General features: G+C 44.3%; 1 protein-coding gene across 1 annotated transcript in view; it reads left to right on the forward strand.

Annotated features, from left to right (window-relative positions):
* The window catches only part of VPS33A (VPS33A core subunit of CORVET and HOPS complexes), a 26,012-nt gene extending 10,166 nt beyond the window's left edge, over positions 1 to 15,846 (forward strand). Inside the window, exons 5-13 of the mRNA XM_007448696.1 lie at positions 1,136 to 1,252; positions 2,178 to 2,352; positions 5,864 to 6,057; positions 7,486 to 7,612; positions 8,493 to 8,560; positions 10,112 to 10,249; positions 12,673 to 12,810; positions 14,725 to 14,893; positions 15,288 to 15,846. Of these exons, the coding sequence (XP_007448758.1) occupies positions 1,136 to 1,252; positions 2,178 to 2,352; positions 5,864 to 6,057; positions 7,486 to 7,612; positions 8,493 to 8,560; positions 10,112 to 10,249; positions 12,673 to 12,810; positions 14,725 to 14,893; positions 15,288 to 15,469 (1,308 nt within the window). The 3' untranslated portion in view covers positions 15,470 to 15,846. The remainder of the gene's footprint in view (positions 1 to 1,135; positions 1,253 to 2,177; positions 2,353 to 5,863; positions 6,058 to 7,485; positions 7,613 to 8,492; positions 8,561 to 10,111; positions 10,250 to 12,672; positions 12,811 to 14,724; positions 14,894 to 15,287) is intronic.
* Positions 15,847 to 20,871: the final 5,025 nt, after the last annotated feature.

The raw sequence follows: 20,871 nt of genomic DNA on the forward strand, positions 1-20,871 counted from the left end.
CCGCCAAGCACTCTCCCCAGGCTCTTTCCAGGCACAGCCCTCCTTCCTCCCTGGGTGGAGCACATGAGTCCCACCCTCTTGTGCTTAATGCCTCCAGTGTCCCCTCCCTCCTGGCTTTGGAGGCTAGAAGCACGTTCGGAGGGTCGGTGAGGGGTGTCTGGTACAGTGTTCCATTTTGACTTATGAGTGGATGATGATTGTAAAAAAAAAATAAATCCAAACAATTTCTAATAATAAAAGCTAACATTTGTTAAGGACTTACTATATGTTTCAGGTACTGGGATGAAATGTTTTACATGCAATTATCTCATTTAATCTGTATACTATGTTGAATATACTCCCTTCTGCAGACAATAAATAAGGCACAGAGAGGTTACCTAAGTGGCCGAGGGCACCAGTTGGGAAGTGACACAGCCGAGGTTCAGATCAAGACAACCAGAGTCGAGAACCTGTGCTCTTACCCATGTCAGAACTGCTAGAGTCTCTCTTCTCACTTCCTAGCTGGTTTTGTGTATTTTTTTTGGTCCCTTTTTCTATGCAGGAAAGTATAATTTTGTCTACTTTACAAAATATACCCTGTATATTTTATAAGGTAAAATATATTTTCTGAAAATGAGATCACTCTCTAAAGATTCTTCAGCTACCCCTTTCTCATTTCTCAAGATGTTATGGCCTTCATTTGCTGTCAGTACATATGAAATTGGTGTCATGTTTGTAAAAACTGCCAGGTATTCTGTTGTGAGGTCATCTGGGACTTTGCGGGGTGTCAAAGAATATGTGCGCTTATGTGGCCCTCCCACGGTGTCCTCCCAGCCTTTACACTCACAACGGTGAATGAGAGAGCCCAGTCCCTGTGTCAGTCTTTCTTAATCAGTAGCTTATTCAAGAGCTGATAAACTAAGAGGAGTGCCTTCCAGAAGGCTCTGCCACCGGAGAATTGCTGCCATAGCTGCCCCCGACGGCAGAGCTGTTGGCCTCCTGGCCTGGGCTGGACCCGAGTCTGCAGCTTCCAGGCAAAGTGGGGAATTAGTGGAAACGGTCTTACCCAGTGACTGCGTAGTCCCAGCGCCAGACAGAGGTGGGTGCCTCATGCACCCAGATGACCGTGACCATAACCGGCCCTTCCTCCCCGCAGGAGTGCTACCTGGAGAGCGACCAGACCAGCCTGTACCACGCAGCCAAGGGGCTGATGACCCTGCAAGCTCTGTACGGGACGATCCCCCAGATCTTTGGGAAAGGAGAGTGCGCCCGGGTGAGAAACGGCAGGTGCTTCTAGTGGTGGAGGAAGGGTCCCCTGGTCCCCTGGAAGGGAAGGAGTGGGAATCTGTTTACAAATACAGTCAATCCTTTTTATTTGGGAATTCACCTATTTGCTGAAATTTATCTGTAGCCCCCAAATCAATATTCACAGTGTTTAGTGGACATGCTGAGAGTGGCAGTAATTTGAGTTGTGTCCAGTACGCATGTTCCCAGCTGAGGCCACGCAGAGTGACCCTCTGCCTTCAGCTCATACCATAAGCAAGCGTCCTTTTTGCCGCTATGTAATGCCATGCGCTGCTCAGTGCCACTTTTTTTTTTTCATTTTTGTGCTCTTTTTGATGGTGATTTTGCTGTTTAAAGTGGCCCCCAAGGGTGGTGCAGGAGCACTGTCTAGTGCTCAGAGCGCAGGGAGGCTGTGATGGGCCTTAGGGAGAAATCTCGTGTTAGATGAGCTTCGTTCAGGCGTGAATGATGGTGTTAGAGAATCAACGTCATATATTTAATGTGTCTTTAAACAGAAACACACATAAGACAAGGTCATATATTGATCAGATGACAAAAATGTTATAATCAGAGGTTTGCGGCACCCTAACCGATTGCCCCTCGGGGCAGTCGTTGGGTATTTGCTGATTCAGTATTCACAGCAACTTTATAGAACAGAACTACTGTGAATAACAGAAATAGACTCTCTGAATTATGCCCCATTGAGAAATAGCTGCTGCCACTGGCTAAAGTGTAAGTGTTGGGACAGGCAGCCAACAGTGAATGCTTTTCTGTAGCTGCTTATTTCTTATCCATCTCACTCTTCTACAGTTTTTCTCCTTTTTTCACTTTTTTGATTCTTTCCATTTTTAGCCAAATTTTTTAATCTGCTTATTCCCAGGAGGGTCCCACCTGATCCCATGTTTTGTTTCCAGCAAGTGGCCAATATGATGATCAGGATGAAGAGAGAGTTTACAGGGAGCCAGAACTCAATATTCCCTGTTTTTGATAATCTCTTGTTGCTCGATCGGAATGTGGATTTGTTAACGCCTCTTGCCACTCAGCTTACGTATGAAGGACTCATTGATGAAATTTATGGCATTCAGAACAGTGAGTAAAGTAACACCTACTTTTACTAATAGGTAATCTGATAAAAATATCCAAAAGGCCGTTTTTTTAGAAGGTGCTTCCTTTATAAAGGAATAAAAATGCTGACTTTAGACCTGCAGACGCTAGGATTAAACGACATCTGAGGGACTTCCCCAGCAGTCCAGTGGTTAAGACTTCATTCTTCCAATGCAGGGGGCATGGGTTCAATCCCTGGTCAGGAAACTAAGATCTGGCATGCTGCACGGTGTGGCTAAAAAAAAATTAAACGACATCTGAGAAAACTACCATTGTCCGTCACACAAGGGCTGGCAGATGTTTACTGCACAGGACTGTTCTTGCCCACTGTGAGCAGAGGCCAAGGGCTAAATAAACAGATGGCTCTGCAGTTGGAGAACACAGATGCTGTGGCAGGCAGTTGTTCAGGAAAGCTTCTGGAAGAGGTGGCCTTGGTACTGGGTTTGGAAAGAGGAATAGAGTTGGGGGGGTTGCTGGCGAGGGGCAGGTGGCATAATACCTGCAGGGAACCATGGGACGACCAGCTTGCTGAGGCAGAGAGCACAGCTGGGACATTCTGGGGAAAAGGCTGATACGGGAGGTTGGGCCACTCGACGGAAGATTTGAAGGCCTGCTAAAGTTTAGGCCTGACAAACTGTTGGGGTCAGAGGTCACAAATGTTTTATTTGGTTTTGGTCCGCATGATGTTTGTCTGTTTGTTTCTGTCAGCATTTAAAATTGGAGAGAATTTTTAATAATAATCCTGATGGGGGCTTCCCTGGTGGCACAGTGGTTGAGAGTCCGCCTGCCGATGCGGGGGACACGGGTTCGTGCCCCGGTCCGGGAGGATCCCACATGCCGCGGAGTGGCTGGGCCCGTGAGCCATGGCCGCTGAGGCTGTGCATCCGGAGCCTGTGCTCCGCAACGGGAGAGGCCACAACAGTGATAGGCATGCATACCACAAAAAATAAATAAATTAATTAATAATAATAATAATAATAATAATCCTGATGGATGCCATGTCTTTTTTAAAATTTATTTTTATTTTTTTGGCCATGCCACACAGCTTGCGGGATCTTAGCTCCAGGGGTCAAACCCAGGCCCTTGGTAATGAAAGCACGGAGCCCTAACCACTGGACCGCCAGGGAATTCCCATGTATGCCATGTCTTTAAAAACATCTGAAGCTCTGGCGACCCCGAGGTCACATTCCCACATTGCAGCTGGTGCCCAGTGGAGATCCCGCTTTAGACAGGCCCCTGTCTCCAGTTTACGACAGGTCCCACCACTCCCTCTGTCTCACAGGGAGCCAAGGAACAGCCTAGAAAGAGAAAACACAGAGACAGAAAACAGAGTAATGGTGGCCAGGACTCAAAGAGGTTGGGGAGTGACTGCTTATTGGGTATGGGGTTTCCTTTTGGGATAAAAAGGTTCTGGAACTAGGTACTATCTGTGGTTGTACAAAGTTGTGTATGTACTAAATGCTACTGCAGTGTTCACTGTAAAATGGTTAAAATGGTAAATTTTATGTTATGTGTATTTTAACCATAAGGATGGATAGATAGCCGAGGGAATGGGTGAAGACACAGCCTTGAAGAGGGATTTCCACAAAACAAAGAGTCTTCAGTGATAAAGTTGTAAAAAGTCTTATCTTTAAATTATTTGTTCCAAAAGATGACATCTTAAATACTTTTTAAAACTCCATTTCATTGACAGAGGAGTTCTGTGCTGGATAGTAGGTGGGAGTCAAAGAAACTAGGTAGCAGGGCTGTTGGAAAAAAAAAAAAAAAACAGAAGGAAACAAGGGTGCCTCTCCTCTCATGGTCCCAGAGAGTGAAACACCCAGGAGACCATTAAAGGGAGCTAGAGTTTAGAGCAGGGAGATGACCTGTGAGGCAGCCTCAGGGGGCTCTGTCTAAGACAGGTGAGAGGTAGGAGGGGATTCTCCAAGAAGAGAAGGAATATGTATAAATTCCCAGTTTCTCTGCAGCAAGTTTTTTCCATAATATGAGTCAAATATCAGTTAAGGGAAAATTGGAAAAATAAAGAAGGAAAACATAGATCTCCCATTATCCCTGAAGCCCTACCCCCCCAAACCTTGGGACAGCCAATGTTAATATTTTGGTGTATTTCCTTATAGTCTTTTTCTATGCAGAGTTTATTTTAGTTAACAAAAAATAAATAGCATCAGCTCGTCCAAATTATTCTGAACCTCTTTTTTTGTCGTTTTTTTTTCACTGCGCGGCTTGCGGGATTCCCCAACCAGGGATTGAACCCTGGCCCTCAGCAGTGAAAGCGTGGAGTCCTAACCACTGGACCGCCAGGGAATTCCCTGATCCTCTTTTTTGATTTGGTATAGTATGAGCATTTTCTCAGCATATGCATAATTTTAACAGCTTAATTAAAACCCATAATATATATTACACCATGGTTTGCATAATCCTTCCCCTAATGTTGGGCATTTTAGGTTATTTGGGGGGGTTTTATGGTTATAAAAGCATCTGTGTACAAAAGATTTTTTTCATATAGCATATTACTTTCTTTCACTACATTCTCTGATGCGGGATTTTGGGGTCAAAGGTGTTAACGTTATAAGGCCCTTGGTTCATATTGCCAAGCTTCTTAGAGTTAAACCAGTTTATAGGCAACTCATAAGGGCATGTGGGGTGTTCCCGGAAATGGTGACTAAGTTGGTTTGGCAGGAACAGAGATGGGAGAAGAGGGTTAAGGCTGCTTAGTGGAGGGACTGGATGCTGTGCTGAGGAATTTGGGAGCTCGTTTTAGAGCAGGGTGGACAACTTCTATAAAGAGCCAGATAGCAAATATTTTAGGTCATGCAGTGCCTCTGTGGAATCTCACTTCTTCTTTATAATGTGAAAGCAGCCCCAAATGAGACATAATGAAAAGGCATGGCTTTGTGCCAATAAAACTTTATTTATAAAAACAGGAAGTGGGCTTTCAAACTATTTTCGACAACAACCTATAGTAAGAAATAGATTTTATATCATGACCTAGTACATGCACACATATGTGTGTGTGAAACTGAAGCAACATTTTATTTAAAAAGAAAAACCACCCTAGTTCATGTGATGCACTATGGTATTTAATGTTTTGTTTGTTTATAATGCTAATTGCAACCCACCAACTTGATTTCATGATCTACCAATAGGATATGACTTACAGTTTGAAAAATGCCGGAAGATAATGGGGAGAGCCTTGTAATTTTTTTTAAGTGAAAAAGTAACCTGATCCCTGAATAAGTTCAGGAACTGGTCATTGCTGCAGTGCTTCAGATAGGTGCCCCCAAAGAAAAGTGGAACCACGATATGAATATTAAAGAGTCACTACATTCTGTACTTTGATCGTGGAAAAATCAAAACCTCAGTGCTCTACTCCAGTTTTTTCTAAAGCCAGCTTCCATCCTCTCCTAAGTTGGAAGATTCTGTTTTGTGCCTGAGCACTTGACTGGTTCTTCCATTAAATGCGCGCAGAGCCTTGTTCCCTTCCACTGTTGTTCAGGTTACGTGAAATTACCTCCGGAGAAATTTGCACCTAAGAAACAGGGCGATGGTGGTAAAGACCTTCCCACGGAAGCAAAGAAGCTTCAGCTGAATTCTGCGGAGGAGCTGTATGCTGAGATCCGAGATAAAAACTTCAATGCAGTGGGCTCCGTGCTTAGCAAGAAAGCAAAGGTGATCTCTGCGGCGTTTGAGGTGAGACGGTTTGGTTGTCATCCTGATTCTGGCTAGACTGCCCACCCCACGAAGGAAGGAAGAGCTGCCAGAAGTGCAGCCACTAAGCAGAGCTGCAGTTCTTCTCATCCTAAGAAACTGGGGACTCAGCCACTGGAGGACCCAAGATTTTCTTTTTAAACTTCTTCCCAGACCCATGAGAAAAGGGGTTAAGTTTTTCTCCTTTTGGGGGAGAAAGGGGTAGTGTTTGCAGTTTACAAGCTTTCACCATAAATATTTGTTTTACCTTCCTTTTAATTATTTCCTATCTCACTTAAGAGGAAGGCAGCTATAAAAAAAAAAAAAAGAGGAAGCCAGCTGTACTCTAAATAAAATATCCTCTATAATAGAACTTGCAATTTGGGCCAAAAGCTCCCAGTTTAGCCAACATGCAGGGGAACCCCGCAGATGCAGTAGGTGATAATAAGAGTGAAATCCCAGCAGCCCAGAGCTTTTAAGTTGGCGGCTTCATTATCACCTTCCTGCCTCCTCTTGTCCCACCACTGATGTATTCTTGGTTAAAGCTCATTTTTGAAACGTGCGAATTCAGTAAGATGCTGAACTGCATATAATCTTTGGAAACATAAATTAGGAGAATTTTTGAAGGCTGTTTTTTTTTTTTACTGAGTGTGTATTCCAGGTTTCATCTTTCTTAGGAATTGTGTCTGCTAATTGATTTTTTTCAAATTTCTGAAGTTACTTTTGGCTTAAATTACTAAATTTTGCAAAAAAAAAAAAATTTTCTCATCACCCAGTAAGGTTCTCTTTATTCATGGACAGTATTCAAGATTGAGTTTCAGCAATAAGAATGGATATTTTTTTCTATTACGGAGAAAATGTTTTGCTGTTTATATTCCCCTCTTAACATGTCTTTGTTTTAGTTTTTTACTCAGAAATGTTTGTGGACAACCTAGTACTGTCCCCCACAAATACTAATCACAGTATGATCTGATGCCTGGAAAGGAAAACCATTAGGCATTTGCTCCCTTAAAAAGTACTAATGCGGGCTTCCCTGGTGGCGCAGTGGTTGAGAGTCCGCCTGCCGATGCAGGGGACACGGGTTCGTGCCCCGGTCCGGGAAGATCCCACGTGCCGCGGAGCGGCTGGGCCCGTGAGCCACAGCTGCTGAGCCTGTGCGTCCGGAGCCTGTGCTCCACAACGGGAGAGGCCACAACAGTGAGAGGCCTGCGTACCGCAAAAAAGAAAAAGAAAAGTACTAATGCAGTGAACGGGAACAACGAGCCTATCTTTTCTGTTTTTCTGGGTCATGTTGGAGGTGGGTTTGGCCTGATTTATTTGTATTCTGTTCTTTCGCATTAGTATAAATTAAGTGTCCTCTAAGCAATACAAAGAACAGAGCACTTAAAATATTTTCCCTGCTCAACGGTTCTGCTGTTTTACGCGTTTCAGGAGAGGCACAACGCCAAGACCGTTGGGGAGATCAAGCAGTTCGTTTCGCAACTGCCCCACATGCAGGCAGCAAGGGGCTCCCTCGCAAACCACACCTCGATTGCAGAGCTAATCAAAGATGTAACTAGTGAGTATCCTTGGGGATGATCATGCTCACCTGGGGCTGACTTGCACGCACCACGACTGACACCGTGATCACTGGCACCACAGTACTCCCTTGGGAAGGTCAGCTGTTTTAACACCGTATGTTATTCTCAGCGTTAAGTATTTGAATGTTTATAGTCAAAAATGTTCCCTTTGTGGTTAACTCAATTTTTTTCATTATTAAAATCACATAATCATATGATAAAATATTTGGAATGTCAAAAAGAGAAAAAAATTCTTCCCATAACATGAGGCGGTTAATTTTTTCAGTCTGGTTTTTTTCTTGTTGTTAAGGATTACTTAATTAGAGCAGCATCATGTTTCTGTTTTAGTTCTTGTTTTTCTCTTGAAGACTCTCTGCAGAATTGGTAGAGAGCATATGTTAAGTATTTTGAAAGGGCTTGGAAGATGTATTTACTCATTAAAACACAGGCTGTAAAAGCTGAGTTGGAGATTGTTCAATGCCCTCTTTTATAAAGTATACTTTGAATCTTATATAAAAGTGTTGGAAAATCAATCCATTGTTTTCATATTAATAGAAGTGGAAATCAAGTGAAACTGGGTTGGATCTGATGATGCAAGTAAAATGCTCTTTCAAAATTAGCCTTCATTGATACTGAGAAAAAATTCTTGAGTCCTTATTAGAGTCCTAAGGATAGCAAAGGGGTACAGTGGTTGACTATTTCTAGATGTAATTTAGGAGCTCAGGATTGTAGGGGTTTCCATGTTTCTTAGAAGATTCTTTTCAGGTGACGATTTGAACTTTTTGCTTTCTTTTTTGTGTATCTTGTTTCTTAATCATGCTCTGTGTATAAAAGGGTAACATTAATTTCTTAGTTACAAATTTGCTAATTCCATTTTAGCTTCTGAAGACTTCTTTGATAAATTAACAGTGGAGCAGGAGTTTATGTCTGGAATAGACACTGATAAGGTATGTGTACAATCAAACTGTTCTAACAAATAATTGATACCTTATCAAACATAAGATTATAGCTAGAAAAGCAATTGCTTTGATTCCCATGCCTTATCTACATTTTTTTTTTTAAAGATGTTTGTGGGGGCTTCCCTGGTGGCGCAGTGGTCGAGAATCTGCCTGCCAGTGCAGGGGACACGGGTTCGAGCCCTGGTCTGGGAAGATCCCACATTCCGTGGAGCAGCTAAGCCCGTGCGCCACAGCTACTGAGCCTGCGCGTCTGGAGCCTGTGCTCCGCAACAAGAGAGGCCGCGACAGTGAGAGGCCCGTGCACCGCGATGAAGAGTGGCCCCCGCTCGCCGCAACTAGAGAAAGCCCTCGCACAGAAACGAAGACCCAACACAGCCAAAAATAAATAAATAAATAAATAAATAAATTTATAAGATGTTGGGGGTAGGAGTTTATTAATTAATTAATTTATTTTTGCTGTGTTGGGTCTTCGTTTCTGTGCGAGGGCTTTCTCTAGTTGCGGCGAGCGGGGGCCACTCTTCATCGCGGTGCACGGGCCTCTCACTGTCGCGGCCTCTCTTGTTGCGGAGCACAGGCTCCAGACGCGCAGGCTCAGTAGCTGTGGCTCAACGGCCTAGTTGCTCCACGGCATGTGGGATCTTCCCAGACCAGGGCTCGAACCCGTGTCCCCTGCACTGGCAGGCAGATTCTCGACCACTGCGCCACCAGCGAAGCCCCTTATCTACATATTTTGAAGAGCAAATGCAAAATGTGAAAATAGAGATTTTATCAAGTATCAAATATTTAACATTATCCTATGCAAGGCACTTTCTGCAGTGCACAGAGAGGTGAGACCCAGCCCCTAAAATCAAAGCCCCTTAAGGACTATAATAGATAAATGAATAGATTTGCTTTCTGAGAGGATTGATCATATAATTTCCCTTAAATATTCACTTCTATTACTAAATTTAAAATTATTCGAGTTATGAAAATTCCCATCTTCTAAAAAGATTCCTGTCACTTTATGCTGAAAAATTGCTGCTGTTATGGTCACACATCTGGGACATGCAGCAGCCTTTCCCGAGGTTGTCCGTGGAGACAGGTGAGTCCAGACAGGCTGCTGGATTGCCTGTGTGTGCCCTCACTGCCCTGTACTCCCCATCGCTGGTGTGTCTGCATGGTGACGGGGGTGCGTGTAGCAGGGGCAGAGGACCTACTTCAGAGGGAGCTTAGGGACAGTGAAAAAAAGAATGAACAGTTCTCCCACTCATTTCCTTTTTTTTTTTTCATTTTTTATTTTATGTTGGAGTATAGTTGATTAACAATGTTGTGTTAACTTCAGGTGCACAGCAAAGTGATTCAGATATGTATATACATACATATACACACATATATATATATATATATATATATAGGAATAGATTATGGTATCTATTCCTTTTCAAATTCTCTTCCCATCCAGGTCACCATACAGTATTTGACTTTGAAAAATAATAGTAAATATCAAGTTCTTTAGGTCCCCAAACCAGATGCTGGTACTGGTATATATTTTGTTTCCAGGTCAACAGTTACATTGAGGATTGTATTGCCCAAAAACATCCGCTGATCAAGGTGTTACGAATAGTTTGCCTCCAATCCGTGTGCAATAGTGGACTCAAACAAAAAGTTTTGGATTATTACAAAAGAGAAATCCTGCAGGTCAGTATAGTTTTAAATTACTAATTTGCCAGGGGAGAAAACATCTTTTTAAAAAAATACTTCCCAAAGCTGCTATTTTGGTATAGTGTTTCCACTGTCTTTTAAATTTTTTAATACATGGAGGGATTGTCCTTGGTATTCATTGTTTACTGTGTTTGCATAATAATAACAATAGCTAATGTTTAGTGAGCTTTTACTATGTGCCAGGCTCAATTGGAAGAGCTTTATGTGTATTCATTTGTTTAATCCTTACAACAGCGCTGAGTTGTATACTCTTACCATCCCCATTTTATGGATGAGAAAACTAAGGCACAGAGTAGTGCTATAACTTGCCCAAGGTCACCAGCTAGTATGTGGCAGAGGCAGGGCTAAAACCCAGGCAGCCAGGGTCTAGTGCTCTTGTTGTTAACCCAGCTATTCGATGGAGGAAGGGAACTTTTTGCACATTTCTGATGATGATTCTTTAGCCAACTTACTTAAATCAAGCCTGTTACTTTATAATAAGGAAAAGCCCACCATTGTTTTTAAAATTCTCCCTTCTGTTTAAAAATGTCTCAGGCACTATTTATTTGCTATTACTAGTCACAGTTAAGTATGTTAGTGTTAAAACTAAATACTCATTCAGGTTGGGTTTTGGGGGGGTTTTGTTTGTTTGTTTTTTGCCTTTTAAAAAATTACACAAATGACACGTGCATTCTCATCATATAACGTTCAAACAAAGCAGAAGTACATGGTGCAAACCATGACCCTCCCCCCCCTCCCCCCACATCCCTCCCTGGAAGGGACCAATGTCAGCAGTTTGGTTTGAGTGCTTCCAGATTCCTGTCTTTGCATCTATGTACAAAGATTGTTTACATACACAGACCATGGGGCGAGACCAGCTGGATCCACGTCCCAGCTCTGTTACTCATTAGCTGTGTGACCTTGGGCAAGTTATTTAAACTTCTCTATAAAATGGAGATAATAGTGGCTACCTCATGGGGTTATAATAAGAATGACTGAGTTAACGTATGTAAAGCACTTAGAACACACCAGTGCCCCCCCTATAGAAAGTATATAAGTGTTAGCTATTATTATTACTTACTATATCTTTTTTAACAAAAATAAAATCCTACTATACGTAATAGTCTTCTTATATTTTTTTGTCCTTAAGAATAAATCCAGAAGGTCTTTCTTATCAGGATGTATAGATCTGCCTCTTTCTTTTTTTAATAGCTAATTATATCCCATATAAAAATACACTGTAATTTATTTGATGCTCACTTAAGTCGGGTCCATAAATTCTGACTTTAAAGTAAAAAATTTACATCATTCTTTGAGTGATCCAGTGAGCTGGATTTGCTGTAATGGCAAGCAGTTTTCGGGCAGGCTTCATCCCTGCCCTGCACCTGTGCCCATGGATGGCCATTGCCTGGACTTCGGTAACATGCCCCAGAGTACAAACCAGTGGATTTGTTGCAAGTGCTCTTTTTTTTTTTTTAATTGAAGTGTAGTTGATTTACAATGTCGTGCCAATCTCTGCTGTACAGCACAGTGACTCAGTTATACACAGAGAGACATTCTTTTTTTTCATATTCTTTTCCATTATGGTTCATCACAGGATATTGAATATAGTTCCCTGTGCTCTACAGTAGGACCTTGTTGTTTATCCATCCTATATATAATAGTTTACATCTGCTAAACCCAAACTCCCAGTCCTTCCCTCCTCACCCCCCTTTCCCCTTGGCAAGCACAAGTCTGTTCTCTATGTCTGTGACTCTGTTTCTGTTTTGTAGATGGGTTCATCTGTGCCATATTTTAGATTCCACATGTATGTGATATCACATGGTATTTGTCTTTCTCTTTCTGACTTACTTCACTTAGTATGATAATTTCTAGTTGCATCCATGTTGCTGCAAATGGCATTATTTCATTCTTTCTTATGGCTGAGTAATATTCCATTGTATATATGTACCACATCTTTATCCTTTCATCTGTCGATGGACATTTAGGTTGTTTCCATGTTTTAGCTATTGTAAATAGTGCTGCTATGAACATAGGGATGTATGTATTTTTTAATTATAGTTTTGTCTGGATATATGCCCAGAAGTGGGATTATTGGATCATATGGCAACTCTATTTTTAGTTTTCTGAGGAACCTCCATACAGATTTCCATAGGGGCTGCACCAACTTACATTCCCACCAACCATGTAGGAGGGTTCCCTTTTCTCCACACCTTCTCCAGCATTTGTTATTTGTAGACTTTTTAATGATGGCCATTCTGACCAGTGTGAGGTGGTACCTCGTTGTGGTTTTGACTTGCATTTCTCTAATAATTAGTGATGTTGAGCAGCTTTTCATGTGCCTACTGGCCATGTGTACGTGGAAGTGCTCTTTTTTGAAAGTCACAGAAACCGTTTTCCTGATTCGACTTCTCTTGCAGACATACGGCTATGAGCACATATTGACCTTATACAACCTAGAGAAGGCTGGCCTGCTGAAACCACAGACGGGGGGCAGAAACACTTACCCAACCGTCCGGAAAACGTTACGCCTCTGGATGGATGATGTAAACGAGCAAGTAAGACGCTCCTGCTCTTCAGCTCATTTGAGTTCCCAGTTAACGGGTTATTGCAACGACATATGCTACTCGATCTCCGCATCCACCTTGTTTTCTAACGACAGTTTTCTAATGTTTTGGAGAAAGTCGTGCATTCATGTGGATCCCCGCAGGAAGCAGTGGGTGCTCTTGCGCTGGGTAGTTTGAGGGAGTTTCATAAAGACGGGGTAGACCGGGGAGAGGCAGTGCAGTGGGGAACCCTCCCCAGCTGAGGCCTGAGGGCAGGGGAAGGGGGCTGTTCCAGAACCGGGAGAGAAGAGCTGTGTGGCCAGGCCGTCTGACAAGCCGAGGGACACAACCAACCTCTGGCAGCACCACAGAGGGGAAGTCAGGGCAACAACTCACACTGCCGTCCTCTCTCCAGTTTCCAGCTGGTGCAGAGCCCATGGGGCTGCCTCTGGGGCACAGAGCACCAGGGAGAAATGCGGGAGGGTCAGGTAAAGATCCAGTACAGGGAAAGCAAACGGTGAGAAGCAAGGCTCCTCCCACTTCCAACCTCAGTTTCCCCTCAGAGGCGAGCACTGTAACCAACTTGTAATCTATCCTTCCAGAAAGATTCTGTGTACAGACAAACATTTTTACATAAATGGTGCATATTCTATACCACCGGTCTCCAAAGTAGGGTGCGCTTTGCTTTATGTTTATTGTTTACTCCAATCTTTCTAAGTTTCATTTTTCTTATTTTCTTCTTTGGTTTTTCATAAGGGACTTTATTAGGCTGCGTCTTGCCGCAAAAGCTAACAAACAGTCTCCCGCCTCAGTAGCAAAATTGGATTGTTTTTGTCCAGTGGGAATATAGATAATCTTAATTCCTGTGTTGTACAACGTAAGTCGTAGATTAGTTCAGCTCTTCACTACGCTGACCTCTTTCCCCACCCCACCCACCACTTAACACTGTATCTTGAAGAGCCTTCTGTGATCTCCTCATTCTTTTAAGTTCTTTTTAATTGCTACATAGGGACTTCCCTGGCGGTCCAGTGGTTAGGACTCTGAGCTTCCACTGCACGGGGCCTGGGTTCGATCCCTGGTCGGGGAACTAAGATCCCTCAGGCTGAGTGCCAAGGCCAAGAATAAAATAAAATTTTTTTTTTTTTTTTTTTTTTTTTTTTGTGGTACGCGAGCCTCTCACTGATGTGGCCTCTCCTGTTGCAGAGCACAGGCTCTGGACGCACAGGCTCAGTGGCCATGGCTCATGGGCCCAGCCGCTCCGCGGCATGTGGGATCCTCCCGGACCGGGGCACAAACCGGTGTCCCCTGCATCGGCAGGCGGACTCTCAACCACTGCGCCACCAGGGAAGCCCTAAAATAATTTTTTAAATTAATTGCTACCTACTGGTTTTTCAGATACATCTTATTTTATGATTTATCAGCTTTCTACTGATAGAAATTCAGGTCGTTTGCAGTCCTTTGCTAGTTCACACAGTGTTGCAGTTAATATCTTTGTGCTTTGGTCTTTTGTCCTCTAGAGTACAAGCCCCTCTGTGGGATAAGTGCCTGAAAGTGGAATTGCTGTGTTCAAGGGTTATATTCTTGGCTAGGGAGTTCCACTTTACCATCCAAGAAGTTCTTTGCCAATCCAAGTAACAGTTTTTCATCTTCAGTACCTATAGATGCTTTGAGTGGCTGTTGAAGATTTGAGTCAAAAGTGAACCTTTGGCTGCTAAGAACAGAGCCCAGCAGGGGTGGATTGGAACAGGATATTTTGATATTGCAGCAGGATATTTCAGTATTGGAGCAGGCTGTTTTGGGGGTTTGTGTTTCTGCCTTCAAAGGCAAATCAAATAATTCTGGGTTACCCCACAAGCCACAGTTAGTCAGCTATACGTCTCTGTCTCGCCCTCTCTACAGGCCTTTTTTCCTTTAATTGTTTAACAGAATCCCACAGACATATCGTATGTGTACAGTGGCTATGCCCCTCTCAGTGTGCGCCTGGCCCAGCTGCTTTCCCGGCCCGGCTGGCGGAGTATTGAGGAAGTTCTGCGCATCCTCCCAGGGCCCCACTTTGAGGAACGGCAGCCTTTGCCCACAGGGCTACAAAAGAAACGTAAGTCCACGGCCCATATCCACAGATGATTATGTAGTGTTAGTGTGCTTTTCATGTATTATGCAATTGCTTTGTAAAATACATTTGTAAAGTACTTAGGAGTCAGAGTCCGATATACATACCTCTTTTGTTAGTTGTGAATTATGTCGTAAGCACTAGAACCCATTACTCCCTTAGGAGAAGCCGCTTTCAACCTCTGAACTGAGGATCTCAGAAGTTAGAAAAAACATAGAGATCAAAATCATGGTCCTGAGTTTCAAATGAATTGTCTGTACCAAGACATATATGACTATTTTTCCTTAGGAATGGTGTCATTTTTTTAAGAGGTGGGGAGAGAAGCATCAATAATAATTCTGTAAGCATCAATAAACCTTCTGAAATGTTTATATTTTAGGTCAACCAGGAGAAAACCGAGTCACTCTGATATTTTTCCTTGGGGGTGTAACCTTTGCTGAAATTGCTGCCCTGCGATTTCTTTCCCAGCTGGAAGATGGAGGTACAGAATATGTCATCGCCACCACTAAGCTAATAAACGGGGCCAGCTGGATAGAGTCGCTAATGGAAAAACCTTTCTAGGGCGTTCAAAGGAGACTTACCAGTGAACTGCAGAATAAACTGCTCCTTTGAAGAAGTTGCTGGAAGGAAGTACAACCCCGTGGAGGAATAACACGAGAACACAGAATTTACTTTGGGGTCAGCTTCTTAAATTACGCTGTTTTCTCCTTTCTGCTTGTCTTTTGTGTTCCTAATTTCTTAAAGAAAGAAGAATGGAAGAGAATCAGCCAGGGTAAAAGACATAACAGTTTTTAATGTTCTGAGCTCAGGATCTTCATTAGAGACCTCTGGAAATATATTAAGGATGGTGGGATGGATAATCTATACAGCCACACAGATGGGTCCAGTTCTTAAGAAAGCAGGGACCAAGCAGGTAAAAATGAAAATAAACGTGGAAGGTCCGACCCCTAATAAATAGTGCTGAATTTCTTAAAGGTGCATCATGCCTAGGGCAGTGGCTGAGTGTTGGGGACCTAGGGCTAGTATTATCACTGAGTTGAGATTTCTTTTTCCTGCAGAACATGGCACATTACATTCAGTGTCACTAGTCTCTACCTTATCTGGTCATTAAGGCAAGTTGTGTTCCTTCTGTTTTTGATTCCTCTGCTTCTAAAAAGCAAGAGGTTTGGAAGAGCTTCTTTCCCCAGAACAGGTTTATGATCTGCCTGATCAACTAAGTCAACTAAGTCGGTATGGGTCCCATACTTATCAAGGCTTTTTACATTGAGTAACATATAATTAGGGAGCAGCTTCCTGAGAATGTAACCATTCAAAGATGCGTTCTTAGTGCACGTGTTATTAACTCTAAGACATTTCAATGGTAGATGCCTCCAATTTTCTTCCCTGCCCACCGTGGGCTGCACCATCCAGCCAGTCCCACTGTGAGCAGTGGCAGCTTGGCTTCTCCAGCATCTGGCAGCTCCCCCTCCCTGGTAAGTGCCCCACACGTGCTTCCCCAGCAGTCTGCGGACACACCTATTCGGCCTCGGACATTTATTTTGCTAGAAAACACCCAGCCCCGTTTCATTCTGTGGTCCGGTGACTTCACCCCGCTCTGGTGCAGCTTGTCAATGATCTTGGAGTCCAGCTGCTACCCTTCCTACAGGAGACTGCTAGACTGCAGGACAGAGGAGCTTGGGTGCTGGTGGAGAAGTTGGAAATCTCCCTCCTGCTGTATCCCAGCGTCTGGAGGAGTTAAGGCCAAGAAGGGGACCAAATTGACGGTTTCACAGCCCTTGCCTGAGTCTCCAGCCAAATTAGCTGATCCCCGTCTTTGCTGGGGGCCAAAGTCAGTGTCCTTCCCCAGGTGTCATTTTTACTGTTAATTAGTACCCGTACATGTTTTCCTCACTTTCTTTTGCTAGTGGAAGTCTCTTAGCACACTGCATGTTATGAGTGAAGGAGAAATTCTATACTTTTAAAAAATCTCCTTAATGTAAGAATGAGGGGTAGAAGAGGGAATATTTAAAAGATTAGCTACTCAAGGATTTAACTTGGCTTTGACATTCAGTATTTGGAAAGGTCTTAAAATGATTCCTGTTTTACGAATCCTTTTTCAGCTACTTGTTATCCCAGGGAGATTAGTTTATACCTTCCAGCCCCAGCGGTTGTGAGTCTCAGCTGCTTTAGAGAATGAAATCCACCTTGTCTGTAAGTGTTTTCGGCTCATGGGATTCAATTTAAGTCAAGTCAAGTTTCCTTGGCTGGGGTTTTGTCCTGTGAACAGGTACTCAGTTGTGTCTCGTGTGTCTGCATTCACTGGTGACTCTATACTTGCTTGCTCCGAGCATAGTTAGGTCAGCTCCTAAAAATGCATTCAGCAGAAGACTTCAAAACATCAATTGCTTCATTTGTATGCAAATAGTGGTGGATAATTATATATTATACGCCTTTGTGTAAGTTCATTTAATACTTGAAGCAGTCTTTGTCTCAAAGGAGTGTGCCCTTACTGAGAAAAAGGGTATGTGAATGGTACGTTTATTCTTGGAGAGGGTGGATTGTTTACATCATGTCTGGACTTTTGTCTAGTTGGGTAGACGGTTCTACACCAGCAGTCCCACCAAAAAGAAGTCTACATAGGCAAAGAAGTCTACATAGACACTATTTTGTGTCATACTATACACTTTTGAATTTTAGCCAACAGAGAAATATGTATTTGAACTGTAGCTTAACAGTGGAGCAAGAGACTAATGGTTAAAAGAAGGAGGATTAAAAACAGCACATTTAATTCTTGAAGAGAACTGGGAAGGGGGGATCTCCGTGCGATAGGCCACTGCAGCTCTGCCCTCACGGCAAGTGGATTATGATTAATCCGACATGGAGTCTGTCTCTTGTTCTCAGTTGTATGTTAAAGACTGGCCTGTCACCAGGAGGAAGTGTTTGTTTTCAGCAGAGCTGAACTCAAGAAGAAATACTTCTTTAAAAAAAAGCAACAAAACACCAGAACGAACTGAGTATCTAAAGCAGCCAGGAAGAGGGGCTGTAATCAAGATGGCAAGGCAGAGAAATACCGATATCACATAGACTATGAATTATGAACAGACTGTGAATTATACTCTAGAGCCTGGTGTATTATATTCAATCATATGGTTTAACGATGACATACTGTAGAAAATAGAGGATGCCGTTTTGTCATCCAACAGTCAAAGGCAGTAATGTAAAATTTCTCAGATTCTCTTCTAAATGAATGCATATGAACTTCAAGCTACATAATGTTTCTCAGCTCCAGTTACTCCGTTGCTGTAAAATACCCCCAAATTGGGTGGTGACTAGAGTCTGCAAAGGCTGGAGCACAAAACTGACTTGAGATATCCATTTGAAGGTTGTGAGAGTTAAAGGGGAACAGAATCAGGCCTATTTTAATAGCCTTTTTCATCTGTTACTTTGATGTGGGATGAGGGTATAAATCTCAGCTGTACTTTCTTTCCTGTGACTCGGCAGGACACAGAGCCCTCCAGATGACCAGTTCTCTGGGGTTGCAATTACTACTCACTGGCTTCCTGCGCAGCTTGATAATATTCTGCTCCTGTTTTCAGCCCGGCTGCGGCGGGGCAATGATTTGATAATAAGAGATCCTGATCAAATTAGAGAGCCATTTGCTTCTGGATGAGGATGTTAATAAAAGGGTTGGTGTCCACACTGCCTGCTTTTTTTTAAAGGTCAAAACATATTCTTACTACAAACTACTACAAAAAGCAGAAGAATCAGAAGCAGCATAAAGTTTGTGCTTTCTTTTCCCTTCATTGTTATATCTGGGAAAGGGTCTGTTCTTTATTGGCTGAAATCCTGACTGGTTCTTTTTGCCTTACATTTGGAGGAGTTGAAATTGGAAGTGGGCACATTGGGAAGGTGACTGTATAATGAGTCTCTAACCTGCTAAACCCTGTGAATTAGAATCAAGCACTTGGGAGCTCTTGGTTCTCTGAGCTGGTTCTCTCTCTCTCTCTCTCTCTCTCTCACACACACACACACACACACACACACACACACACACACACACACACACACACACACACACACACACACACACACACACACACACACACACACACACACACACACACACACACACACACACACACACACACACACACACACACACACACACACACACACACACACACACACACACACACACACACACACACACACAAATGCTCGAACTTGCATATGTTTTAAGACAACAGCTTTTGCTTTAGTTGGGCAGTCATGAGTGTTGTATGTACAGTGGTTCTTCTTGTCTGAGACTCAAGAGTAGGATGGGACTGCTCTCAGTGGGAGTTTGTTAGGATTTGGACTGTATCCCACCTGCAGTGTTTAGAAAAGCCAGACAAGAGGACCATGAAATCCCCCCTAGTGTACCACTTGCCCAGCCCATCTAAGTCAGGAGCTTTGCAGGCAAGTTCAGAGCTCTGTGGGCCGTGGTGGTGACATAGGCAGAGGGCGGGCAGGGTTGCCAGCGCCCCGCCTGGTCTGGGATCGCCTGTGCGCAGTTCCGTGAGAGCTCAGGGACCACGTGAAGATTGTGATTGGTCTCTAGACCACACCTAGTTGGTGAGTGCAGCTGCTGCCTGAAAATCCCTCAGCTCTGCTGACATCGCTGGAGTGCACACAAGCCTACCTTTGGACACCAGACCAGAGAGGGACCGTGGAGCTGCTGCGGTGGACGAGTCGTGGAAACTTTCCTGAGTGAGTGAAATGGGGAGAAAGGGAAGCTGGTGGCTGGCACTGAGGGGCGTTGCTGGGCAGGGCAGCAGTGGACGTAAAGAACTGGTTTGTGATTGTTACCATATGATTCCATCTGTGGTGGAAGGTAGAGCGCTGGAGCAGATGCCAAGAGCACGATGGGGAAGGAGATTAGCCCAGAATCAAATTCATACCCACCTCTTGGCACTTCTGCTATCCTGGCTGGCCAGAAGGGCAAGCATGCCTGGCCACAAAGCAGGGATCCTCAAACTCTTGTGTACTAATAAGGCTTGGGGCCAGAGGAATTGCAGAGGGGCTGCAGTGAGGGGCTGCTGCTTTCCCCCTACTCAAAAGGCTCTTTTTTCCCTTCCCCTCCCAAGTATCGCTGACAGCCGGGGCTGCAGCTTGAATGATGGCAAAAGAAAGCTTTACTTCAGCAGCCCATTAGCAGCACTCACAACATTAAAAATGAAGGAGGTGGATGGGAGGAGAGGCTGGGGATGAAGACCAGTGCAGCAGCGGGGTCTGGGAACCGCCAGGCTTCTCTCTTCTCTGAGCCCAGATCCAGATCGGGAGCTGAAGAATGAGGGGAACTTTGGGTTTAAAAGAATTCTGTAGTGGCAACGCAGAGTGTCCAGGTGGTTGTTAATGGAGAAAATCAGCACTTTGGGCTTCCTTAGCCTTAGGAAAGTATGTTCACTCTGTAGAGGGCCGGGACCTAGTCTAGCCCCCTGTGTCCACGCTGCCTATAACAGTGTCTGGCTCAGCAGCGCTTGCTTAGGGTCCAGCGGCGGTAGGTCAAGGGGAGAGAACCGTCCTCTTTGCGTGCTCAGGGTCTCCCGGGTGCCCTGCCCCGCAGGTCCTCGGGCCTCCCGCGCAGGGCGATGCCGGCCTCGACCACCATCCACGTGCTGCAGCTGCTGCGGGAGCTGCTGGCCTTCGTGCTCCTCAGCTACACGGTGCTCATCGGGGCGCTGCTGCTGGCCGGCTGGACCACCTATTTCCTGGTGCTGAAGTGACAGCGCCCCTGGCCCGGCTCCCCGCCCCTCCCGCCTCCCGCCCCGACCCCCGCCCCAGCAGCAGCCTGCCCAGCAGATCGCTGCTCCGCCTCCGACTTCTGTCCTGACGGACCCGCACGGCCAGCTAACGAGAGAACTCTCCCGAGGTGAAGGGCCCCAGTCCAACCACCCTCCACGACGGCCGACTTGGCTCCGCCCGCTCCTCGTCTTCACACGGCC

This window comes from Lipotes vexillifer, unplaced genomic scaffold, assembly GCF_000442215.2.
Source record: "Lipotes vexillifer unplaced genomic scaffold, Lipotes_vexillifer_v1.1 scaffold21, whole genome shotgun sequence".
Taxonomy (NCBI): domain Eukaryota; kingdom Metazoa; phylum Chordata; class Mammalia; order Artiodactyla; family Lipotidae; genus Lipotes; species Lipotes vexillifer.